Source organism: Pieris napi, chromosome 9, assembly GCF_905475465.1.
Source record: "Pieris napi chromosome 9, ilPieNapi1.2, whole genome shotgun sequence".
Taxonomy (NCBI): Eukaryota; Metazoa; Arthropoda; class Insecta; order Lepidoptera; family Pieridae; genus Pieris; species Pieris napi.
The window spans coordinates 4,823,966-4,843,801 of record NC_062242.1 but is presented as its reverse complement, the minus strand read 5'-3'; the positions used below and the strand labels follow the sequence as shown (position 1 = coordinate 4,843,801).

At 33.4% G+C, this 19,836-nt stretch overlaps 1 protein-coding gene across 4 annotated transcripts in view; it reads right to left on the bottom strand.

Moving 5' to 3' along the window:
• The window catches only part of LOC125052598 (multidrug resistance-associated protein 1), a 29,760-nt gene that overhangs the window by 6,534 nt on the left and 3,390 nt on the right, over positions 1–19,836 (bottom strand). The window contains exons 6-22 of one of the 4 annotated variants that reach the window (XM_047653530.1): positions 19,516–19,770; positions 18,476–18,716; positions 17,219–17,356; positions 14,223–14,372; positions 13,189–13,273; positions 11,892–12,086; positions 11,374–11,550; positions 10,191–10,324; positions 8,415–8,625; positions 7,785–7,901; positions 6,866–6,969; positions 6,061–6,204; positions 5,498–5,573; positions 3,292–3,515; positions 1,349–1,566; positions 732–930; positions 242–340 (exon numbers count right to left, since the gene is read on the bottom strand). In XM_047653530.1, the coding sequence (XP_047509486.1) occupies positions 242–340; positions 732–930; positions 1,349–1,566; positions 3,292–3,515; positions 5,498–5,573; positions 6,061–6,204; positions 6,866–6,969; positions 7,785–7,901; positions 8,415–8,625; positions 10,191–10,324; positions 11,374–11,550; positions 11,892–12,086; positions 13,189–13,273; positions 14,223–14,372; positions 17,219–17,356; positions 18,476–18,716; positions 19,516–19,770 (2,767 nt within the window). Of the gene's footprint in view, positions 1–241; positions 341–731; positions 931–1,348; positions 1,567–1,982; positions 2,204–3,291; positions 3,516–5,497; positions 5,574–6,060; positions 6,205–6,865; positions 6,970–7,784; positions 7,902–8,414; positions 8,626–10,190; positions 10,325–11,373; positions 11,551–11,891; positions 12,087–13,188; positions 13,274–13,814; positions 13,962–14,222; positions 14,373–17,218; positions 17,357–18,475; positions 18,717–19,515; positions 19,771–19,836 lie in introns of all 4 variants that reach the window. The other 3 variants (XM_047653532.1, XM_047653531.1, XM_047653534.1) reach the window with 3 other exon arrangements.

Here is a 19,836-nt window from a genome sequence, read left to right as displayed (position 1 = left end):
AACATGTCACCCGACTCAAACGATTTTAAAGACGTTATCACGTCAAAAATGTTTCCTAGAAATAATATACATGGCAAAACGACGTTTGCCGGGTCAGCTAGTATCTATATACGTCTGTTTCATTATTCATTCACAAACAGTTTTATATTGCGACACAGCTGGTCCTCAACATCTGCAATTTTTATATCCTCCTCAAAGATGAATTTCCCATTGAAAATTATCATATTAAATGTTGGCTCACCGAAGGAGTGTCCGAGTACTCCTTTATCCTTTCAACAGCTACAATATTGGTTTCAACTTCCGATGTCATTCTAACAAGCCAGTTCAGGATTTGAGTTATCTGAAATCAAATATTTATATATTCTATGACATTCTATAATACACGAGTGTACAAAATGTGTAATCATTTAAATTATAATATTCTTGAAGGTAAGGTAATTTCATAGGACAGTGGGACCATTAATGGGCATTTGTTAAAAATAAGGTCGTTAAATATCTAGATATTGGATCGCCGGTATATGAAATATTAATACCTAACATCTGATAAATATTTTAATTCACACTTGTCGCCCCGGGATTTTCGTTTCACCTTGTCTTTTTTAAGTAGCTACCAACGAACATATAGAAGATCTTAGTTTACCTTAGTACTAGATAAAAGATTTTATTTAAATATATTTAAATTTTTTCTCTCCATAAAAACCTTGGAATCAAGGTATAAATAAAAAGATTACCTGTAGCGCATAAGTGACAGAGAGCCCCACAATGCCAGGGTCGATAGTATCGCGGCCGAGTACGACAGACAATGCAGCGAAGAAAATAATGACATTGCCAATCATTTCCAGGCGGATTGCCAACCATCTGTTTGCGATGCAGCTCGGGTAATAACATGCTTGGTTGTGGTCCACACCGCGCTCTGATTCTTCGACGAACCTATGCAGTTATATTAATATATACGTAATTAATTGCCATGGTTAAGTGATAAACGAGCAGTGTTGCGGATGACTTGAGCGAGCGTCTCTCAACCCTGACCTCGTACATTCGAATCTCGGCTGTACATTAATGGAATTTTTATGTGCGCATTTAACACTCATACGATAAAGGAGGAATATTCAGAGCAAGACTGAGAATAGCGCTACAGTTTTTTTTAAAGTTATAAAAGGTTAAGCTTTTTTGTTTATTCCAAGAAAGTAAATTGGTGCAAATAAATAAATTTTGCCTTTGTTTAATTTTTTTATAACCGACAAGAAAAATTCTTTATATCGTTGTATTGTCTTATCAACATGCTATAGATTCTAAAACAGATGTTCATTTGTTAACCCATATTTAAATGACAATGATATGAACATACCTCTCAGTAACACCGTAGGCTCGTATCGTAGTAGCTCCAGTGATACTTTCACTAAAGTGTGAATAAATCGGTGAACGAGAAACGGATTCAAGCCGCTTCAGCTGCCTGGATGTGGCCACGTAGAATCGCTGAATGATGTAGTATAGTACCCCGATGGGCAATATCACAAACACGAATACAGGCGTCGATACACTTATGACAAACAACGTGCCGAGAACCTAGATCATAGAATATAATTAGCAAATTTTTAAAACAACTCTTTAAAATTATTAAAAGCAATACTAATGAACCACGTGAGATAAACAAAACGTTTAACGTAAAAATGGATATTGTTAAACCCATTATGGTAATAACTGATTGACTGAATATCCTCCGATATGTGCCCATGTCCGGAGATCACTCAGATTACTGAAGTGCATGATTGGGATCAGCATTTAGTAGAACATAAAAAAAAACACATAAAACACTGAAATTATAACAGAAATGCGCAAAGGCAAGCGGGTACATGTACAATTAATGAAAAATTGATAGTCTATTACGTATACAATCCGATAATGTGTCGACGAGCTTTGATAAAAATCCCAATGTATTACAAACGACAATAACGAATGCCTTGATCCAATTTTAGTTTTACCTGTCCTGCACAATACCACCAGTCGGAGAGTTGCATTGGCAGCGTTGTGTCGACAACATCTACATCTTTACCGAATCTAGACAGTATTCTACCGATGGGCGTTTTTTCGAAAGTTTGTAAAGGCGCTTTTAACACATTCTTTATTAAACCCTCGTGCAAGATCTTCGCTGCTCTCCAACAACCCAGTAACAGCATTAGCACGGCGATAACTGATGTGATAGCTGTAAAATCAGCCAATTTATACAAATCTGTCGAATATAATTTTGATGCCCCGTATATAATGAATACATTTTTACAATCCAATTGAACATTTCACTTATTTCCTATGGTGAAAGATGTCACTACCTCTTACTGCGTACTGGAAGAATGATGGCTCTAGACTACGGTGTAAGTTTTGGATGAATGCGATGTTTGTAACGATAACATGCAGTTATTAAAATTAGAGTTGCATTAAAAAGCAATAGATAAGAGCGTAAGACTTAAAATACTTCATTTCAACAACACGTTTTTATTTACTTCACACTGTAATTACTATTCGGTGGGTTACTAATAAGACGCTTCTACGATTACAGAGCAAAATACAACAGAAACAAAAAACAAAAAGGTGTCTGTCTGTCTTATATATCCAATGCTATAGAAAATCGGTCAAGCATATAAAATAAAGATTTTAATTCAACGGATGGCAGAGAGTATACACTTCCGCCCGAACCCAATAATTAATCCAGATTTAAAACAATCTGAGATCCGACCGTGACCGTTTGACGACGGATAAAATGCTCTTTGTAGTACCATTTTACCGAGTTTTCACTCATATTTGATACTCAATGTAAACCAAAAGTAAATAAAACCGTACAAATAACATTAAAATATACATGTGTTTGTTTAAAAAATAACAAACAGTTTTTTTAATTATTTAAAAAACTGGAGTAAGTTAGAATCTGTTAAAATAATTAACTGTTGAAATCGAGCTTTCGTCAACTGTCATTTTTATACAAAGGTCTATCCACAGACACCGATACGACCTCCCATGGATAGCTTGTATCGACAGATTGCTTGTTACAACATTTGGATTAAAATATCTATCTCAACTGGTGGATTATGGATTGAGATAGGTTATTGGGTTCGGGCGTAAATCTGCATCTTAATTAAAAACAGACAAACACTGAAGTTGAAATCGTTTTCTAAACTAGAAAAAACGTCTATATATAAACTGATCCCAAAATCTGCGGGCTCTGAAAGAAATTACAAATTAATTCTAACGCTAATATTTACATCATGCACTAAAACATAAGGCGTCTCGCCGTCGTACCGAGAAGAAGCAGGCTGTCCATCCCCGTAGCGTCATGGGCAGGACGTTGTCTAGTACTTCGACGTCTTTGCTGAATCTGTTGAGGATTCTTCCAGTGGGGGTGCAGTCGAAGAAGCCAATAGATGGCGCTCGAAGAACTCCCGATAGGAGCTTAGAGTGCAGCGTACGCGCCGCAACCAGCGCACCCAGATATAACGCCAGCGACGACACCGATACGGTGATCACTGACACAACAATTCAATACTGGTCTCGATACCGTTGATGCCGAATTTATTCGCACGAGCCGTATCACATTCATTCACGACTTAAACCGACGCAAGGAATATCATCTACCTATGACGCAAATGTCTTTGAATACACAATGATATATGAATTGAGAGCATTAGTGGAATCCATGGACTGATACAACTGGGTTTCATAAGTTAATAATAATATAATTAAAGTAAACCCATCGAATAAAACTGTCTGATTTCCATATGCATCTTGAACTTGAATGAGATACGTTTCGATAAGGTTGGACAAACTAGGCACCTTTAAAAAGATTTTATACATATATACGTAACATTTTTTTTTCATTAAATGAATTTGACGAATAAAAGATAAAAATTCCTAAAGCATTCAGGGATTTATTTATACAAAAAAGTTTGTATAAATATAATTAATTATCTTTTGTCACAATTAGGGATTGCAATCCGGCGTCATTTTCAGTCCGGCCGGCTACGACCGGATTCCCATCAATCCGGCCGGATCCGGTCGGATCCGACCGGATTGATTAAATCAAGATGATTTTCGCTTTTTAGTACAAAATAAGTGAGTTAATCAAGTATCACTGCACTTATATGTAGGTAGTTTATAAAAAATAAATAACAAATATATAAAATCGACTTTATTTCCTAACCAATGTTAAGACAAATAGACAACAAGAAAACAATTAAAATTCAGTAGTGTAGGTAACTAGTAATAATTTTAAGACGTAACGAGTAGCTCAGTCTTTCTAGATTTCACTTTCACAGATAGATCAATTTATAAGTAACAATATTAATTATCAAGTAACTATAATATCTACTAGATACAATTAACCTTACGTAATTAACTGAAATGCGATCAAAATCATTATTAAAGTATTTGAGAATGCTAACAAACAAGTCTTATAGGTATTTATGATTATGACAGATACCATCATGATTTGATGAATCTGTCGAACGAATGAATGGCAAAAATTATCACAATAATGAGTTTAGAACTCTTTAGTTTAATCAACTTACGATAAATAATTATTTTAAGTAATAATTGTAAAAAAATATACGTATTAAAAGAAAATCAATATTGATTTTGAAAATAAGATCGTAGAAAACAAATATTGTTAATTGTGTCATCAGCTAAACGACTTCTAATAGAGCTGCAAATATAGCCTGCGGCCGAAAAGGCCACATTTTCCCATAACCGCTAGCACCGGATCCGGTCTTCGGATACGGTATATTGGTACCGGATCCGGTAACCATTAAATGATGCCGGATCCGCCGGATTACCGGATCCGTTTTTCCGGATTGCAATCCCTAGTCACAATATAATCTTATATTGTACTAAACTAAAAAGTAGATACTTCTTAATTTTTTTTTGGAAATCATAAATAATTTGATAAAGCATGCAATGTAAAGCAACTGTGTAGTTTTATTACAAATGTTATACAGCTTAATTAGAACTTTTATTTTGCTACAAGTTCACCCAATATAGAAATATAAGAAATTACAAAGTGTTAGTGTAAATTTGAGTAGAGTCCAATTATGTTAAAAGCATGCATTAGATCCCGCTTCTTACCGCATATGAAATTATTAAAACAATTAAAAGTGAATTAGTTAATACCTTCCCTAAAATGTTGTAAATAATGTATTCATTATGTACAGGTCACCTCACCCATAAATTCCATCAAACTTAAACATTTTTATTATTATAGAAAGTAATTGTGCCGTTAAAAGATAAACCAATAGAAATAGCCTCTACTACGTAATCCTCTTAGAAATTTGTTTATTATTTTAGGTTTAGTATTTTCCATCAAGTCCAGAGATAATCCTTTTATAAAATGTACTTTTTGCTATATCTATTGGCTTTACTCTTTTTAAATAAATATTAAATATACAATATGCTGCCCAACAAGCCTTTACAAAATATTAAATCTTTAATTTTTAATTGTATAAGTGGTACTTACCCTGGCCAATGCCAAGACCTCCGTATACACCAAGAAACAAGTCACGCCTCGCTTTGTTCACTGTACCGTTCACCAACTGTAAAAAATAATTTTCGCGGATAACAAACATTCGATAGAGTAACTAACAAAAATATAAACTTATTGGAAACAATAAAAAAGGGCACCTAGCGCAAGAGTAGAAAATTCCTATGGAAAAAAATTACATAAACCAGCAGTCATGCGCATGCGCAAGGCAAAATTTTGTGTATCCGTTTTATCATGTTTTAGCACATATTAATCGACTTCTTAAGTCAACAAAACGCAATTAAGACACCGCCCCGCGAGTATAATATGCTGGAAAAAGCTTGATGCATCTCAATATCACAATGGATTTACAAACTTTCCTTTTTTCATGATTTTTGATTTTTTTCATGATTTCATAGAAATGCAAATAAGAGCTTTTTATATAAAAATATCTGAGAGAGATCCTTGCCATTTCTTTTCGTCTTTTCTACGCCCCTGATTTAAGCACTTATTTATCAATTTATTATCATACAATATTTATTGTGAAAAAATAATAATACCATTTCATTATCGTTAGACCACTTTGCGAGCCAGTAATTTGAGCCGACTTGGAACATTTGTAGAATCATATTCATGATGAACGTTACCAATGACGCCATCACACCAACGCTGGTTAAGTACTGCTTGTAAACTGCCCATTTTACCTGAAAATAAAACATATTCACTTCAAGGATTTCATTATAAAATTTGTACGGTTTCTGAGGTGATGTAACTAATAAATGTATTAATTTACAATATTGGTTATGGAAAATAGTCTAGCCTAGTCGTACCAATTCTTGAAAGGCCGGCAACGTACTTGCGAGCCTTCTGGCAGTGTGAGCGTCCATGGGCGGCGGTATCACTTAACATCAGATGAGACTCCTGTCCATTTGCCTCCTATTACATAAAAAAAAGTCCTAAAAATAATAATTTTTACGACTAGGCACTAACATACAACGACAAATATTTAAGCCTTGACTTGTTGAAGCTATCGCAGAATATGCTTAGTATTAAGAATATCACACGTACATACCCACCATCACATAGCACAGCCGAATTAAGTATTACGTATTCAATATTTTTTTCTTTTCGTAAATATTTGATATATGTATAATGTATATGTAATATGTATTCCATCTTTGGCTATATGTTTAGTATAATTGTGTTTTACAGTATATAAAAATATAATGGGAAGATTCTATTGAATCACTCTATTGAATACCGAATTATAACCGTACTTTAATTACAATCGAAGAGATCCCTCTCTTTGAAAAAAGGATAAAGAACAAATTAATAATGGTAAAGCCACATAAAAGAGGTACTCACACTTCCAGTTTCTGCCTTTTCAGCCTCAATTAGTTTGTTCTTCTCCTTTCGTTCCTCAGAATTGTCTTCCGGAGTTCGCCGTTTAACACTTTCACGTCGGTCACCTGTCGATATATGAATATTTATTTAAAAAAATATACACCCACCAGCTCACCCTGTCGTATACTTAGTTTCTTCCCTTGTGCAATTCTCTTCCCTGAAGTCGTAGATTCGCTCAATGGCCTTTCTGATTATTTGCGCATTTAACACTAGCTCGTACAGCGAAGGAAAACATCATGTTTAGACACAAATAGTCGGAGACGTGTCTCAGGCAAAGAAGGCTTATTAGAATTTCAAATTTATTTAATAAGGTTGTAGCGCCATTCTTTTTAACGTTTATGCTGTATTTCTTTTTAACAACATTATTTTGGCCATATTACGGAAAATTTCTGTTAGGTTGACAAATGAATTATTACTTTATCGATCGATTAAGTTGTTTTAATATATATAATATTTATATGTTCGCTTTAGCTAAATAACATCTCATGTAGGTGTAAAATAACGCGAGAGTGATAAGGGCAAATCGTTTAATTTCTGTGCGGAAAGAGAACTGAACTTTTTCTTCTGTTGACAATACTGTTACGTCATTACCTATAGTTCGACGTAATCTTGATACTTAAAATGAAAGAATTAAAAGTATATAAGCTTTGTATCATGCAGTGATATGACGTATAATATTAGCATAACCGTCGCGCCGGATCTCTTTCCTTACCGACTTTTAATCTATATAAATGAAGGTATTAATTACCTCCCGCAAATATGCATGGTAAATGTCATGAAAGTGGATGAAGCGAGAGGTATGACAGGACCGTAGCAAGCAGAGATTCGTGGTCTCTGCCTACCCCTTCGGGAAAAAGATGTAAAAATATAAATAAATTACCTCCTGCAGGTACTTCAGTTTCTGAGGCACTCTCAGATAGCGATCGAGCTCTTTGTAATTTGTTCTGGAACTCTGAACCTAATTTGCTTTCCAAGTCTTGTTTTATTACATCCAATTCTGAAAAAAAATATTAAAATGATAAAAACGCGAATTTACTGTGCCCTGCGGCATGGAAAAAACCTAAATAATAATAGTTAATACCTACCTTGAATTCATCATAAATTCTACTAAGTACCAACTTATTCTGTTGCGGAGTTATCATAAATCTGTGATATCATTGATTTGAAATGATGTCAAGGGCTATTTAAGGTTCAATATTTGAATAAAGTATATATAGATTAATTTTATCTTTACAATAACAAATAATGAAAAAATTTGATTTATATAAAAAAGTTTTGCTGTCACGGACTTATATTATTTTTTTAATATTTAAAGGAACGATTCATCATCATATTTTTACTCGACACTTCGCTTCTATTGAAGATATAATCTGGAGTATAGATTACATATACTAGGTCTGTCTTTTGAGGACTATGCAATACAAAAGCATTATAAAAAATCGGGACACAAATATCCACAGAACACATCAACAACTATAAGACCGAAATTTAAAAGTTGGGAATCACTAACCTTCCGGAGATGTCCGTTCAGCGTCGCTCAAGTGATTAAGAAGGAACTCGGCAAACGCGCCCTTCTTTTCCAGCAGCTGTTGGTATGTGCCTACTTCTGAGACCTCACCGTCACGTAACACTACCACAAGGTCAGTTTGGGCCAAATACGACACTTGATGAGTGACCCATACACGGGTCTTGTTTTGTAGCAAACCATTTGGTCCTATAACCTGTTATTGATGATTCATACTTAATATTTAGTTGACCTTTAATCTTCATACAATATTTAGTTTAGCAGTTCAAGGCTAAGCAAGATATCATTATATTGTAAGGTTCCCAAATCAAGGGGAATTTTTCTCGAGAGTATACTACTCTAGACAATTTATTATATTATATAAATAACTTACGAACAACAGATCAATTCTAATAATAGGCTAAAAAAGCTTTTTGGAGTAAAATAACTGGTATATAAAAATAAATATATTGATCACGATGACGTAGTATGCTTCATGCATATGTCTTCGTCTAGCTAATAAGTGTATTTGAGGAGTTAATACAATACGTCTGCGTATTCTTATCATAAGAGGAAGAAATATGATGTTTGTTTACGTGTTTATAAGCATGGCGGGGTCTTAAAATTATGATAATTTTATAATAATAAGCCTGCCTATGCTTAAGATAAAAAACATATAGGTTTTATAGTCACAAATCAATATTCTGTAATGGTTATTAAAATCTAGTAAAATTGCCTATTGCTAATATAGTTAGTTACTGTAATAAATGCTCAACGATTTCGATACTCTGCGACCGGTGTCAACAGTTAATTATTATTTCTAAAATGTAAGTACAGAATATATTTCAAAGTTCGATTTTATGTTTGCCTAAATTATTAAAATGTCTGTAAAACAAAAGATGTCTGTAAATTTTATGTTGAATATTTTTTGGCGGCATTAGTGAAGTCTTAATCTTTAATTGAATTTATATATACACTCCTTGTTCCCTGTGGGTGATTCCTATTGCGGTACAAGAACAGTCACTTAAACTATCAGTCTCGATTGCAGATAATTTTAGAAATGTAATTCGAGGCGGCTCGGCCTCTTTATCAAAGAACTTCTATCTTATCATGAGACTAATTAATTACTTCTGTAGCTTATTAAAATTTATCATTGTTTCGATTACTTCCCGAATTGACAATTGCTTATTAAAAACCTTGACGTAAATACCCTTTTTTCTATTTTATCACATAAAGTAAATAAAGGCTGTGTTGGTGGGATGGAATTGTCAAAGACCTCGAAACAATAGATGAAATTTGACGCAAAAAGCACGAGATAGATTGAAATGATGACTTGGCCCATAAGGGGCTGTATAAACATTGATAGAAGAATGATGAAGAAGTAAATCACAAGAAGGGATAATTCTTAAAATCTTATAATAAATTAAATATAAACTTGATATATCAGACTATGCCACATCTAGTAAAAAAACAAATTTGAACATCTATGTATTGCTTGTAGGCCGGGAGATAATGATGGGAAGAAAATAGTGGGTCATTTGTACCATTATGGCGGTTCTTCTTATTACGCAATAAAAAAAAGAAAAACGATGGCCAGAGCGCTGGTACTGGCGGCCCAATCGCGTGGGCGTTAATCGAACTCGTCGGATTAATTACGAAAGTCAAACGATTTGTTCTCAACTACAATTTCCTTTAAAATGTGTAACAAAAGCCAATATTAATAGAATTAATTAATGCAGTTTTTATTAAATCTAATAAAAATTCAAATAAAACAGTAGGTACCTTGTCAAAGATATGTTTCCCAACGTGAGAGTCGACGGCGCTAAGCGGGTCATCCAAGAAGTAATTGTCGGCGTCACAGTACACGGCGCGAGCTAATGACACACGCTGTTTTTGCCCCCCGGACAAATTGATACCTATTTAAAAAAATATTGCTTTTGTTAAAGCTTATTTACATAGCTTGTGTGTACCTTTATCTAAATAGGGAATGAGGCTAAATACCGCTGATCATTTTGACGTGAATTTGCTACCTTGCTAATTTGCTATACAGCAGCAATCCAAAAGTAATACAAAATCGGATACAGTTTGGCGTTGTACTTTCGAATATATCCTCTAAATCCGAAATTAATTTATTTTACCACTGGATAGCTAAAGGATCAAAGAATTCATTATGGTAAGCGGGAAGAGCGATGCATCGCGCGGGGTGGAGGGGGATGGTTAATTTGCTGCGTTTCAAGATTTTAAGTAACTTTTGACTCGAAGAAGCAACTTTGTTTAAGTTTTAATCCGTTACATAAACGTATTCACGTACAACACATAGCCACATTTCATTTTTTTACAGTACACGATGCGGAATTACACCTGTAATTGTCACCTGATAAATTGATGCCTATTTTAAAAGATTGTTTTTTTATAATCGGGCAGACATTGCGATAGAATATCACGATTAACAGGGAAGTATCACTGCTCTTTAGCATCACTTGTAGATGGCTTGTAAGAGAGAAGTAGGTCTTAAATTGAGAGCTCTCCGATATGCGTGTAGGATTTCTCACTAAGCGGAATTAACGTAATTATAATTAACAACAACACCATTTAATTTATAGACTAAATAATTCTTAGATATGAGAAGCATATTTTTATATGTACTTATCCGTCATATCCTAACGTATCTCAATGAAGCATGGCGTTGAATTTTTTTGCGTTCCCATTCGAAAGTATTCTTGTTTTTCCATAAATCCTACCCTGAACCTTCTCATAAACATTATTACTGGACACCAAAACGTGTAACTGGTAACTATACCGATAAACGAAAAATAAAATTATTTAAATTTGTGTTAAGGTTTGGATAAATGTTTAATTCAATAACTGAATGTATAAAAATGTAAGTTAACGATGTTCTAAGACGCACGGGTTTTCTATAAATAGTATATTTAGTATTAGAAACTTTATATATAGAGAGAGATACCTTTTTCACCAATTTCGGTCTGATCACCGCCTGGAAGCATCTCGAAGTCTGGCTTGAGTGCACACATGTTGATGACATTATTGTATTTGCCCTTATCGAGTGAGTTACCGAACAAAATGTTGTCTTGTAATGTTGCGTTCTGGATCCACGCTTGTTGCGGTACATATGCGAATGAACCTAAAAAAATTACTCACATTCATTATATTAAAATAAATACTCAATATTCTTCATGGACCACGGCTTGCTCGTATCACAAAAGTATGAAATTAAATTTTTCAATTCCGCTATCAATACGAAAGTGTAAACAATTAGAAATTAAATACACACAGATATTTAAAGTGATTGTCAATTGTTTGTTATATCTATGTGTGTACATTGAACAGAAAATAATATTAAAAGGAAGCCGAGAAAGTCCACGACATTCATTGAGATTATCTTGGTAGATAATCTAATTTAATGCGTGAAAAGTAATCATGAAAGATCCCTCGGTTCAAAAACTTCTATACCACGATTCTTACCGAATGTATTAATTCTTCCTGATGTTTTATACATTTCACCAAGTAAAGCGGACAAAAGTGAACTCTTCCCGGAACCAACGGCGCCTACGACAGCAACTAAATGACCTTTGGGCACTTGTAGATTGATATTCTTTAGAATTGGTTCAGGCGTGTCTCCCCATGAGAAATTACAGTTTTCCATTGATAATGGGTTAGCTGGAAAGAAAGTTAATCCTTAGTGACAGATAAATAAGGTTCCAGACTTTGGTCGATCTTTGTACTAAAGCCAGCGACCATAGAAAGATGTTGCTATGTTACTTAGCTTAGGGAAGGCAATAGGATATAAAGGCCGATTTACATTATCTTAGTGTTTAGGAGAGTGCTTTAGGATAGTACTTTAGTTGAAACATGTAAACGCTACTTGCTTTAGTAAACGCTACGCTAAAGAACTTGCCTTTCAAGTTGTACTAAAGCACTCTCCTAAACACTAAGATAATGTAAATCGGCCTTAAAATCTGTGTCTTCTATATTGAAAAAAAAATTACAACAGAAACAGACCCTAAAACCTAACCATTCCAGTAATCACTCTGCGTCACCAACCAAGCAACACACAATTGTATTGTAGTTGTGGTAATATTTAATTAACTGAAGTTATTAACCCGAGATAACACAAATACACAATTGCATTTATATACAATTCTCAAGTGTGTATTGTGAGATATAGGGCGAAACAATCACATTTATTTACATTAATAAGTGAGGGTGGAGTACTCAGAAGCTTCCAACCAAAATACCAGTCATAATTGCTACTAGACTACTAGGTAAATGCGCTTTGGACAGCTAATCTTTTTTTCAATTGCATAATCTACTAAAAAGGTCGGAAAGGTGAATTCGGTACATTGAATTGGTATAATGCATAGCAGATGCTGAATAAAAACATCACAATCAACAATGTCTGGAATTACGCCGTTTAGGCACTTCATAGTTTATTTTATACATGGTAGAAATTCCTCTGATTTTTTTATACAAAACTGGACAGACGGGTTGCATTCCCTTCCACATGATGTTAAGTTACGGCCTATTGGAAGGCACGGCTATCCAGGAGATGCCTATTTAGACGCCGCTTGAATGAACTTCAAAAAGACGTATAGATATTATATGTAAGTATTCAAGCATAAAATATTTGCTTACTTGTGTAAGTATGTCTAGAGAAGCGCGACATACTATCCATGATTTTTTTTTGTTTTTTCTGTGCCTTCTGATACAATAACAGAAATACAAAATCATTTGGAATTTATAAATGTTTTAAAATACTTACGATCCTTCGGGTCGTGTTCCACCGATTCTTCATCTAATTCTTCGGCATTCATGAATTTATTCAATCTTTTTATACCAACCGCGGTCTACAAAATTAAATTTGATTATATTTCCATAATATGTACATATAAGGGGCATGCAACCTGACACCAATGAGTAAAAAATATACATGTGCGTTGCAATGGCGTTACTATCAGCATCTACAAATCAAACTCGCTTAGTAGTTTATTTAATTTGCGTTTATTTGAGTACTAGTGATGTCGTTATTCATTATTATTATCAACCATTAAATAGTCGTTAATTTATAGATCTATATTGGCCAATCAAATAAACTTCTAGTATTAACGGTTTAAACTGATTTAACTCTGACGTTGTTAATTTATAAGCTCTGTGACATATAATGACAATGACAGCCGACAGCAACGCCATTGCTCCGACATAAATAATTAAAAAATGTCAAAATGGCGCTCGTTATCAAATTTTTGTCACTATTAACTTCTCATAACAAAAAAAATAATATGAATAAGAACAAATTTATTGGATAACGAACGCCGATTGGTTAAGATATTAATGTGATGCGCTTTATGATGAATTTGCGCGTAAATAAATATAGAATAAATAACTTACTTGCACCACATTCGATATAACGTTAGGCAGCATGGATAGTGGAAAACGTAGTATGTTGAAAAGAGACAGAGCGACAAAAGCCGTCTTAGAATCCAGTACTTGAGTATCGTTAACCAGTACAAAACATCCGAATGACATCAGTGACACCTGAGGTACCGCACCAGTTAATATAATAGCTTATTTTATGTTAGGTACTGCTATAAAATTTTAACTTAAATTTCATAGCATATAAATATTCTTAAAATTAAAAGGCATAATTACTCCATCACAACCTCGCCCCATATGAATTTCGATGTATGGCTATAGCGAATAAATAAACCTAAATGAGTGGAATACTTAGATATTTCTGACATGCATGCATGAGACCACACCTGGACAGCTCTAGACTGTCAGAACATCTAGATGTACCTCAATGGTTGTGACCACGACGATCGGAAGTAAGCCTAAAGGCAGGTGCATCGTGGCAAACAAAGCCATCGAAACAAACACCTTGACTGGTGTCAAAACATGATTTTCAGGATCGCTTATCACATAAGTGAAGAAAGTTAGAAAGGTAACCTTGAAAAAATAATTTTAATTTTGAATCTATATTTTAAATGTACACTAAGTTATGTTTATTAAAGTTACACACAAGCGTAGTGAATAGGTTAGAAAACACAAATGATACTATTCCTTAAGAATCCCGCTGTGAAATCGAAAATATTTGAAATGTATAGAAAATTTGATACATAAAAGAAATTAATAGTAAATAGGCTTCTATCTTCTTTCTATATGAGATGTTCTATGATTAGCTTTTAGGGACCCTTAACGTAAATTACTAAACGAAAAATAAATGATTGTGATATAAAAATGTATATAAACCTGTTGTATATACGTTGGACAAACAATTCTATGGTAGAGTAGGCATTCAAGGGCAACAAGTCACATCGTGGAAATATGAAACGTGCCCCGCCAATGCTGCCCGCCATAAAAAGTAGGTTTGTTTGTTTCAGTTACTCAAACCAAAGCGATTTTGATCAATAACTCCCAACACTTTCTAATGAGATCAGACTCTCTTAGTGATCTTTTAATCCTGACAGTTTAGTCGTCTATAATATATTCGATGTGGTTCGCCGCTCGACCCAAGGAGAATCGTTCAATTCACAGTAAAGATGGGACGAAAGTGTATCTTCACATTTACTTTTCCATAAAAATCTCTCGTCTTTATAAAAAATTATACGTTATAGAGTAGGGTTGAAAGCATACCAACAATTCTATATGTACAAAACTACTGGTTCTAAACCATGGTTGACTTTATATACATATTGGGAATATTGATACAAATTATGATCATGAATCTCTGAGCAATACGCAAATTATTCACGCAAGCAGTGTAGAGTATAAATAGGAGTTTGATTTTTATTTAAAGTTTTTATGAATATGTTTTCGTTTTAAGCGTCTGTCGTTTACGGTGATGCTAAGCAAAATGTCAGGGTCAGAGTCTAACCCATTAAGTTATTATTTACGAGAGACGTCCTCGAATACGATCAACCTATACGTAAGTGAATAACTACATCGTATCCATCTGATACTGAAACATTATTATTATTTAGTAAACACACTAGCAGAAAAATGCTGATATGTGTATAATGTGAGACAGAAAGGAAATCAGTGAAAAGGACAGGACAACCTCTCAGGGAGTCCATTCAATAGAGGGTAAGAAGTTCAATAATCATTGCCATTACTTTGTAAGGTTTTCAGTTTTAGTGCATGATTTCGAATGTGTTGAACATTAAAATAACCAAAAATAATTTCATGTTTCTATTAGATTTCCTCTTTGTCGTGTGCCTTTAAGATAGCATTAGATTAAGGTCACCGTCAATCATACGGTGAGTTCTTAAGAATTCTGACCATTTTGGTTGACTCCGTTGTACATTTTCAATAAGTGTATTTCAATGACATAAGCACATACCAACAATGGCCGTATATAATTTAGAAAAGTGCTGCACGTATTATAGTAGTAAAAGCTAACGTTCATACACTGAACAATATCATATATCTTTGATAACCATTATAGCGTTGTATTGATTATGTGATATCAACTAATCAATAGTAATCCATAGCTTACTAACACACAGATTTGGTGCAATCACATTATGATTTTAAATAAGGTATTAATTGTATTACCTTACATTAAAATCATACTTAATTCTTTTATCATGACTGTTGTGTTATCAGGAAATATTGTGAAACTGTGTTTCCAGAAGAAGACTGATACGAACAGTTATTTCTGGTTTTAGGCTTGTTATCATATCTCCGTATCTATAGACGAGATCTTAAATAATTTATCAAAAAAATACTACTAACAGTTTCTACTAATACTAACAACGTTTGAAATAGACTTAACGATATGGAAATAAAAAATGTTTCATGTGTCAAGTATCAATTGTCAAGTGATTTATGTATTATGTGATATATAAATTTTTAAAAGTAAATAACTCTCGATAAGTCAATTAGCGATATAATCTAGTTTTATTTGCACTATCATAAATATCTATGTCATCCAACATATTGTCGATAGACGCTATTTGTTATCAAAATACTACACAAATAGTATTTCCGTGATAACAAATACTAAGTAGTAATGGTGACATCGCCAAAACTCATAACCGCTGATAGTTCTAATTTCTCCAATATAGAATAACGTTCCTTATGCATTCACTTTGACTTGTCTATACGGGGCTCAGTGAATAAATGACTGCATAGAGAAAAAACTGTCGAATAATTGTTAGTAACTTTGGATCTGCTTTAACATGTATTATTAAATAGTAAAATCAAATATTTTTAAATATCCCGCAGCATTACCCGCGTGGATTTCGTGTGTTTTGGCAAGGTTTTTCTTGACCCAACAATAATCGTTATATTTCAGCCAATTTACGTAAAACCCATAATGATTTATACACCTAAATCGTATTCAAACAAAACTATTGAACACACACACACGTTGATTGGTGAAAACCGTACAAAACTCCGTTCAGTTGTTTTTGAGTTTGTCCGGATCACATAGACAGCTGCAGCCGTGGGACTTTATAGGTTATACTTAAACGTCTAATACATGTTGTATTGCTATTTCTTAATTTCTTTTGTAACCAAGTCTAAAAACTGTATTAATAAGACAGGCTTTCTGATCTGCGTGACAATGAAATATCACCTTTTATAAGTTTAGCGTATTAACATGGTCTATAATTGTGTCCCTGACTTTATAATAATTTACTTTGTACGATTAGTTTATTGTTTTTTTATCTGTAATCAAACTAATTTTATCTATAGTAACGTATAAATAGAATTGATTGATTTATGGTAGGAATATACAAACGATTCAAGTAAAAATGATTTATGTATGATGATTGGTAACATTAACTTACCAGGAACGGGGCACACGACCAAATGAAGGCTGTTGCAGAATTTAGATATGCAGTCTGTTTGAGGACATACATCTCCTTGTTTCTGATTTTAATAACTTGATCCTCGAAACTAGGTTCCCAAGCATACATTTTTAAAACCTAAAAAAACAGAACTTCTTGTAATTTATAATTGTAAAACCCGACGGAAGACTTGGCTTGGTAACTAAATTATTAGAAAAAAATACAAGTTTCCATGATGTAAGCAGGAAAAATATTGCACACGTTTTACAACGATCCAAACCTAAAACTTAATATTTTTCTAAGTTATTATTCCGCCTATGTATGATAAATTAATCTTGGTTTAATCCTTTCCTGTAATACTGAGCCAAGTTATAACGTCGTTGGTTGTTTTAAATAAACAAAAGATGCTCAAAAACGACGTATAAGTTGGAAAGTTAATGTTAAAGTTATTATTATTTTCTATACAAAGCAAAAGAACCTACTTCTCCTCAATTACATTATCGGAATAAAAATATATTTTACCAAATAAAAATCTAGCAAGGCCATTACGTGCACTATAAGCGGACATGGAATGAAGTTATTTAGGCAACAATAATGAAAATGTCTATGGATCGACAACTGACTAGACTTTGCTAATTTTCAAGAGTATCTCAATGCATAGCTCGAATACGCAGTTTTGAAGGTGAAGTGTAAGTATCTGCATATTTTATTTAATAAAGATATTATAAAATATTTGATTAAGTGGCCATACTTGAGGCAAGAACCGAATTTGATACATTTTGGCTTAGAAAACACATCTAACAGTAAAAAGAATATTCTGCAAATTTAAGAATTCCTAATCAAATCGACAAACAGTCTTTAGTTTATAGACGAAAAGGCACAAGGTATCTTGACAGATTTGAAGGTCGAACTTAATCGAAGAAACTGTGGTTGCTAACGGCAACAGATAAAAAATAACGGAGTATTTCATAACATTTAAATTTCATTATTTAAATTAGTAATAAGTTTTAATGCATATTTTCCCCACTACTATACATAAAGGCAGGATGTCCGAGGAGAAAACTATCTTGGATACTATATAATATCTTGATTGTTGACCGATTAGACTTACTGTATTACTGTAAATACAGTAGACCAATATATATATTATATAATATATATAGATATATTTTTGTATTAAATTACATTGCAAAAAACACAAAAAAACAGACTATCGCTTAATATCTATATACAACTTTGAAAATATTTGAATCTTACCTTAATACCGTTGAGGATTTCATTCATAAGTTTAACCCTTTCATCCTTATATTTCATCTGCCTTATTTGTAAAGTCTTAACTCTGTTAGCAATAAGCCCATTGACGGGAATAAGCACGATCATAACAGCCAAGCCGGCAAGAACAGACGGGCCCAGAATACCCCAGAGGAAATATAACGCGAGGGTTATCTGCAGAGGGGCGGACCATATCATATTGATATAAGCCATCAACTCCAAAAATCTAAAAAGGCAAAAAATTATCAAACGATCGCACGTGCTATCTTGCAACGAGTTTTTAATAAACCAAATAGTTTCTGTATGTATTAATTGCCAGTAATTGGTTTAGTTTAAGGACCCTTTTAGAACGCATAATATTAATTGCGTGTAACTTCTCTCTAAGTTCGAAATTAGGTCAGGGTTGACTTATAATTCTTTAATACGCGAGTTGGAAACCATTGTATAGCATTTTTACAATCAGGCGAGCCTAGTATTGCAATGCTATTGAAATAGACTAAGTTAGGTAGTAGTGCAGTTAAACACAATACTAGATAAACCATAATGTACATTATCTAGGATATTTCTGTACATTTCCTTATTGCACCATATTTGTAATAATAAGTTCCTACATGATATTAAAAAAACTTTATTTTTAAATAATATGTGCAATAGTTTTAATAACTTTTAAATTACACAATTTTACTGTTGATTTTGTTACTAAGCAAAAACAATTACGTATTATTACACCATAATTCCATAGTTCCTGCAAATCATTGAGGTGTTCCGAAATCTACAAATCATATTTATAATGACGATTCTTAATTTCGACGATGACGCGTCTTACGTGAGTAAGCATTTTGATATCGGTGTGTTATAATTTTTTAATATTTGCAAGTAGTTTAACAGAATTGCTTTTTACGAATTGTTATCGCTTAAAGGACATCTACTTCGTTACAATGATAAACACTATACATTATAGTGATGATTATATATTTTTTTTATCTGTCTCCCACACTGCTTATCTTAAATCAGGTTCTAAATACCTTTGGGCGTCCACAGACATCAAATTCACAATTTCCCCAACTGTAGAATCCTTTTTAGCTGCGTTTGATATCCGTAACGATTTTCGATAAATTGCGTTTGTCAATGCCGTCCTTATTCTCATACCCACTAAGTACATTCTGGTGAAATAATGGGCTAATAGCAGAGTTTGCGCTATCGCACACGCTAAAAGTGCAACGGCGTAAAGATAACCTTTCCATATTGATTCATTACTTTCAACAAATCCTATTAAGAGCCTGAAATATTTACAAATATTAGAGAAATAGTGTTAAACATGTATAACTTCTCCGTTGGCGACCCTT